Source organism: Pavona decussata, unplaced genomic scaffold (genome assembly GCF_977016875.1).
Source record: "Pavona decussata unplaced genomic scaffold, jaPavDecu1.1 SCAFFOLD_232, whole genome shotgun sequence".
NCBI classification, from domain to species: Eukaryota; Metazoa; Cnidaria; class Anthozoa; order Scleractinia; family Agariciidae; genus Pavona; species Pavona decussata.
In genome coordinates, this window is record NW_028145637.1 from 322,501 (window position 1) to 329,941 (window position 7,441).

At 39.2% G+C, this 7,441-nt stretch overlaps 1 protein-coding gene across 1 annotated transcript; it reads right to left on the reverse strand.

Moving 5' to 3' along the window:
* Positions 1–1,103: 1,103 nt before the first annotated feature.
* On the reverse strand, positions 1,104–7,441 carry LOC146458605 (interferon regulatory factor 2-like). The gene is made up of 4 exons (XM_085090461.1): positions 6,370–7,441; positions 3,999–4,039; positions 3,064–3,175; positions 1,104–2,280 (listed from the first exon to the last, which is right to left on the reverse strand). Exons 1-4 carry the CDS (start codon positions 6,770–6,772, stop codon positions 2,111–2,113), a joined length of 726 nt encoding a protein of 241 aa, XP_084946587.1. The 5' UTR covers positions 6,773–7,441; the 3' UTR covers positions 1,104–2,110.

Below are 7,441 nucleotides of genomic sequence, written 5' to 3' on the forward strand. Positions count from 1 at the left end.
GGATCATCACTGGAGCGACGCTGCAAACTTTGTCGAACTGATACCTGAACGATACTGGAAATCTACCTCACAAAAAATTTAAAGGTTTGATTGTTTATTTTTACCAAAAGGTTTCATTCAGGAAACCTTTTACTCTGTTTGTCTTTCTGGGGTTTTTTTAATGAAACGACTGAGGAAATTTCGTAATCTTACAGTTACAGACATCACATAACCAGAATCAAGAGAGCGATAAGGTTTGTAATCGATGCTCGAACGCTTTTCAATGTTCCGCTATTTATGTTTATAAACAGAATACAGGGAATACCTCGTGCTTCACACGGGCGCTTTAATCCTCGCGTTATCACCTTTGATTTGGAGACTGGAACCATTTGTAATACCATACTAATTGTTTGCATTTGCATTTCCATTTATTTGTTTGTTTAAACGGGTTCTGAGTGTGGGTTCGCATCCCGCGTTCCACGCCTATAGGCGTCTTGTTAAACTCGCATTTAGTAGAATCTTCTTGCTTACGCAGTTGAGCAATCATTACTGAAATGGACAAATTTGCGGCGCAGGCGGGAACAAATATTTGAAAGTTTTCAGTATCTTGAAAAGAAACAATTGAAAGATGCAAGGCTCATCGAACTGGCAGGATTCTTAAGGCATTGCTCAACATTTCCGTTAGACCCCGTCAGTGGATAGAAAAGCTAAGTGAAAATGGAAGAAACAGTTATAATATTTACAACATGTGAAAGTTAATGGTTAAATGCTGTTTCTCAAATGAGCGTTCATAAGTAAGGAGGGAAGGGAACCTTCTCTTGTGTTAATAATGAAAGTTCCCCGAGATGTTTAGCTATCGTTACTACTATTGCTCAATAATTTATCAATATTTGAAGAAGGTGACAGTCTAAGTGAAGAAAGAATTTAAACCTCAGTTTCTTTTCCTTCATATATATTTATGTAAAATAAAGTTGATGAGAAAAGTGTTTCAAAGGCGCCAGGATCGGTCCAAAATTACTGTAAAAATACTGTGAGGATTGAAAACAGAGAGAGAGAGAGAGAGAGAGAGAGAGAGAGAGAGAGAGAGAGAGCTGAAAGAGCAGGAATACTCGCACACATAGAACTTTTTTTTTCGCATAATTATCGGATTGGTTTTTATTTACGTTCTCATTTTCTTTTCACAAATTAGTTTCTATACACAGTCACTACATACATTGATTTGTGGAAAAAAAGTTAAAAGTCAGCTATACTAAACTTGACTGATCAATTTCCTATTTGCGTATTTATTTAATTGCAGTGTAGTTAATTAGTGGCATACAGTTGAACAGCTGAACAGATCTGTCCCGATTCCTTACTTCAGTACCTACATACAATGGAACCTCGATTTAGCGGACGAAGTGCCACTAGGGAAATTGGTTCGTTATAGCAATGGTTCGTTATATTGGAAACCTCGTTGTAAGGAATATGTGAAAATCAACCAAAATGATCGTTTTATGGAGATATAGTTAATAATTGTTTGTAACGGTGTTACGTTGCACTACTCAGCATTTCCGCATCTGAACGATTAAATAGCATCTAAGCCTTAAATGTCTGTATGAAGCTACAGTACACTGTATACAAAGCTACGGCACTGGAAAACTGTACAGGCAATACCTTTCATGGCTATAGCGTATACTGTAATATATAATGAGTTGTTAGCTGACAAGTTGTTCTCTTGTTACAGGATTAAAGGGTTTCCATCGCCGTTGGTCTGTTCCACATAGTCTAGCGAGTGTTGACATTTATTCGCTATATCGGAATAGATTTTATGTTTGGGCTTCCGCTTTGTGTTCGTAAAAACGAGGATTTCGTCATGCCGAGGCTCAGTAACTTTGGCCGGGCTGGAGAATATAGTTCGTTTTACCGAGGTCTTCGTTATATAGAGGTTACACTGTACATCAAATGTAATTTCCACGAAATGTATCTTATTCCCTAAATTTCCATGGCTAACCACTAACGAAAATTCTAGCCCTGTCTAGTTGGCCTTATTTAGCATTCTAATTCTAAAATCAATGCAATTATTGGGTTCATCTCAAAACAGAAACAAAAAGCATCCCCATGCTAAGAAACGACCTTTGTAAACGACATTCTCCTACTCCTCGCTAATCTCAGCTGGTTCCTCTGTAGATTTCACACAGGTTTCATCTGTGGGTCTGATGGTGGGATTTCCGTCGGTTTTTGTGGCAGTTTTCTCGAACTGATCCACAGCCATCGCATTCCAAGCCGCCAAACACCAAGGACCATAGAGAATATTTAACGATGCTATGGACAGGAAAAATTGGAGATGTTATTGGTAAACTACCAGAAGGCGTTTAGTTTAGGTTTAGGCTTTTCCGTTAGTGATCGTATTTTCGGCTCCAAATATATTTACCAAATCGACGGCAGTTTTCTTATGGGCTATATATACTCTTACAGACGATAAAATGACGCCTGCGGCTCGTGGTTCTTCTGTGATAACTTCGCAAGTATAAAAGCTACGACAATAAGACTTGGAACATAGATAGTACGCGCGTCCAGACATCATCATCATTATTATTATTATTATTATTGTGTCACTATTTCGAAATGGAGATCCGCTATCTTAGATTTCTTGATTTCCCAAAACCTCAGAAACCACGAAAATCGACCGAAAAGTAATTAAATCGAAAAAAAAAAAAAGAAAAAAAAGTGATATAAGAACATACAACCAAAACTTTACATTAAAGCAGGACTTTTCCGATTCCTGAAAAACCTGCCTTAAAAAAATTGGTTGCCATTAGTAACACCAAGGTAAGTAAACCCTGACCTATTATACCAAATTTGTTGCCATTTTTGAAAACGTCTCGTGTCGTTAGCGCAAATAATAAAAAATATATACTTTCGGAGTCGGCGAGGTTGAAATCCGTAAGACATTTCGTTATAAAAGGGCCATTCTAACTTTCAACTGTCATACAACCGTCAGAGCGTAAACAACTGACAAACAATATGCGTCTTTTTCTACGCCAGATAAAAATGGCTTAGCCTAAAGAGCAGCAACATTTCGATCTTCTGAATAAAAGCACTTACCCCTGGAATTATCAACAACGAAGGTCTCAAATGCAGGAAATGCTGAATTTGGACGGCGGGTCAGTAACGGTTTCTGGGTAGAGTTATTGATGCCCATCATGTCATCCACCATCTGAAATGAAGGAATTCAACAGAATCCTCTTAAGGGTTATTAAATCTTGTTACCTTAATTGCACGGGTTCACGAGAAACGAAACATCCTGGTTTAGAAGGGACAACAGCCGCCACACTAGGGGTGAGTTGCATAAAATTTAACTTCGGGCGTAACTGCTAACGCCAGACCTTCAGCCCAGTCACATTCAGTATTTTAACGTCCGACGATAGCATTTACGCCCGACGTTAAATTCTATGCAACTCACCCCAGGTGATTTGGTTGAGGAGATCATAAATGTTCTTGCCGAGTGGACAAAGCTAAAGAGGGGGAAGGGGATAGGAAGTGGGGCGCTGCAGAGTGATACTTTTCAACAAACGTTATCACCACAATTAGAGTGAGCACACAAGTAGTGTGAAAATTGCGCTTTTCGTTAACTTAATTCCCGCTTCCACCCTTCCTATGTTACTCTCATCTTCTTCCACTTTTGATTCTCCAGAAGACTTCGCTATGTCACAAAAATTGGTCCTTTTGTCCCCATAGTCCTGTCCCGCTCCTTGTAGACTTCCCGACATCTTGGGAATCCCGCCTACACCTTGCTTTTTACTTTCAGAGTCTTGTCCAGCCCCCACTACCCCTCGTCTTCCCCCCCCCCCCCCCTCCGCCACAATTCACGCTGTAATTACCGCTATTATTGGAGCCTAAGAATAAGCCTTGGATTTCCGGGTTAGAAAAACAGAACAACAATTAGAAGATACATGGATTGTAGTTCTTAGCACTTACAGGTATGGCTCAAGCAGTTGCTTACCATCGGTATACCCAAGTATTTTATTTATACCACATACCTGTATTATTTCCTTGTCCGAGAGATCAAGAGGTTCAGCCTCTGGAAAACAAAAATAATATCAACAGGGCGGCCGAACGGGTCACTGATACAACCTCACGATAAAACTGAGTATAAAAGAACAGTTTTTTGACCCAGAATTATGTTGTTGACACGATGCTCTGTTTTTAGCCATGACACAGCCTTTTTCTAATGATCGATTAGACTGCAGGCTTGAGGTTACGTTGCTATCGACTGAACTTTGGCGAAAGGTGGCAACTAGCCGTCCAACTGGTAAGCTCAACACGATGACCGATCCATTACACAAAGTCGGTTAAATTACTGTAATTTGATTATTTATAGCTGGTTGTCAGTGACTTCCCAATTTTATTTACATACGCTCTGAGGCTAGTCTATAAAAATATTATAGTTCATCACTAAATTTTCCCTTTGCCTGATTGGTTTTAGTTGATCACGTGACGTGATAATGTTCGTCCTTGGAGAGGAACTATCAGCGCTTAGTGTTTTATCCGGCGAAAATACCCGGATGGATAGGACTCAACGTGGAAAAAATCCTCCGTTTTTGTCTTTCAGTTTATTAAGAAACAGCTTGATTTCATGTGATTTTTTATCCTTTAGGTTGTTTATCCATCTCTTTTGTTTCAAATGGTCGCATCAAAGGCGAAATTGGTGAGCTGTAAGTTCGAAATGTCAGTCTCAGTGACTAATTTAGTGGTGAACAATAAAAACAATACAGTGTGTCTGTCTTGGGTCATTTGCCCTTTGGAAATTACCTTAAAACTAGCACATAAGAACATCAATTTCCGCGGGTCAACTATCAACCGATACTCCCTCCCTTTGTTTAGCCAATGAGATTGCGAGTTTGCGGGACGTCCGGCCACCGAGTGATGGATGCTAAATGGCTTATTACCTCATACGAGCCACGAGTGGACTCAAAGCGGTATTACGCGTTTATATTTCTCAGTGGCCGTGTAGAGAATGTTAGTGACAAGAATATTTTTACATCCACCCCAAATGGACCATTTTTGAATTGCAGTGAGCTTCATTATGAAAGCTACGGCTAAGTGCAAAACTTTTTCATACGGAAATTAGTTTTGTTTCCATATCAATGAAAACTAATTTTCATAATAAAAACTTTGCACTTAGCCTCGCTTTCATAACGAGGTTCAAAGCAACTAGGAAATTTGCTGTTAATTTTAGGGGTACCCTGAGGGGTACCCGAAGAGGTTCATTTTGATGGATAACTGTTCATTGCATCCGGAATGACTTGGTCGACCTCTGAAATTCGGATTTAGTTGTAAAGTCGAAACCAGAAATGTTTCGCCGGCAAAATCTCAACCTCAAAATTCCGTGACACTGGAAACTAAGTGTAAGTCCTTTCGTCTTTGGAACGGCAAATATGTAATTAAATTGTCCAATGAGGCCAGCTAGCATTTTCGAAGAACGAATAGCGCTCGAAAATTTGGGAGGTAAGATTCCTTTCCGTCAAACGTTCAGCAACTAAAAGTTAATTATATAAAGCACCTGAACAGATCCAATGTGTTACAGTACGCACTGAATATTTCTTTAAAAGTTCACAAAACAGTCTGGGAAGAATGATAACAGAATTTTAAGTTTTCGCTTCAATGTTTGTAATTGGTGCCTGATATATGAGCAGAAACATTCAAATGACAAATTAAAACAAGAAGACTGGAATAATAGCTAACATGATGTATAGGTCAAAAAGGCGCGGTTGGGTGCGGTTGTTCGGCACAAAACACTGATTCAATGCTTAGCTTGCGAATTTTATCGTAAACAACAAAATTTACTGAGAAAGCGTATTTTATTTTTGGCTTAAGCTTTACACTGGGACTTTCCCGCTTTCAGTATTCCCTGCTGATCCCGACTAAACAACCACCGCCCAAGTTAAAAAATATATGGGAAATTTGAGTTCCTAAGATTATTCATTTGGAAACTAAAAATGGCAAAACAGCTGAAAGTTTCAGGAAAAATGTCAAGTTCGTTGAAAATTTCAACCTAAATAAAATTTTACAACAAAGGACTGGAGTAAAATGTTTACACAGGTGTTCCAGTTTTTCCAAGAAGCGATAACCGGTGAGGTCACAAGATTTTGACCACTCTATGAAGTGTCAAAGAATTTTAGTTTTGAAATTGAATTGGTTTTGAAAGAAAGACAAGGATAGGAAGCTGCGAGCGAGTTATTTTCTTGTCCGGGTAAGGTATTTATATAAAAAAAAGATTACTTTCTTGTGGTCCTGTTAATATCCAATCTTATGAGTTGCCGTGGCATGGGAGAACATCTCCGTTCAAATGATAATTCAGTTAATTACTGTGCAAACTTTCCGGCATTGCCAGAGCGCGATAATACTTACGTCTACCATGTTCCTTTGTCTTCTCCTCCCTTGCGACCCTGCTGCGCCTCATGCGATACATCTTGAAAGCCTTTGGTCCGCGGGAACAGCTTTCTTCTTTTATCTCTTTGAAGTCGCGCAGAGCATTCAGCGTGCATCTAAAATTCGTCTTCCATTTTTTTGGATCCCTCTTGTGCACTCCTTCTATGTATCTCCCAGAGTGAACTGCCCATTGGCGAAAAATTTCGGCATCATCACCAACGCTCCATCCATGTCGAGATCCATGCTTCCAAGGAATCTTAAATGATCCCAGCCGTCGGTTGATCCATTCCAATCCCGCAATTTCTTTGCTGTCTAGTTTCTGTTGAAGCCAGTCTCGAAAACGCAATTTCTTCGTCCCAATGGGTTTGCTGTAGTCGTGCATTTTCTTCTTACTTTCTTGCTTTATCTCGTCAGTTTCAATTTCCAGCTCAATTCGTCAACATTCAGTTGTTGTTGAATTTCTTAGAAATGACTTTCACTGTCAATTTGATTTTCCACTGAAGCGGAAGTATATTTTACTATACTCTCGCTTCGCAAACCCGAAAACAAAATATTGGCTCGAAATTCAGCTTCGATTTTAAGAACGTAGTTCAACAGCGATTTTCTGCATCAAAAGCGCTAATGTTGATCGTACTTTACCGTCCCTCTCTATTTATCTACATTCTTCTTCGGGGAAAATTCCCGAACTGAAAGGGGTTTTTCCCTTTTACAGCTGGTGGCTTTGAATAATTGGCTTAGCGTGGCTTGTCAATCAATATTTCAAATTAAATAAATATCCCAGTCTGGATCTTGCGCCAGATATTTTTTGTGTGTGTGTGTGTTTCTTTATTTCTTTCTTTTTTTAAGATCTGTTTATCATGAAAAAAAAATTCAAACCAGTGTCGACTAGATTTTTAAAATCTTTTTCGATCCATAATAATCTGACTAGGCAAAGCCGCAGGCGCTTTAGGTTTTGCTGCGAGTCACCGCTCATTGTTTATTTATTCAGTCTGTGGAAAGGGGTTTTTCCCTTTCGTGGTACTAGACACAATCCTTCATTGTCGCTATACTT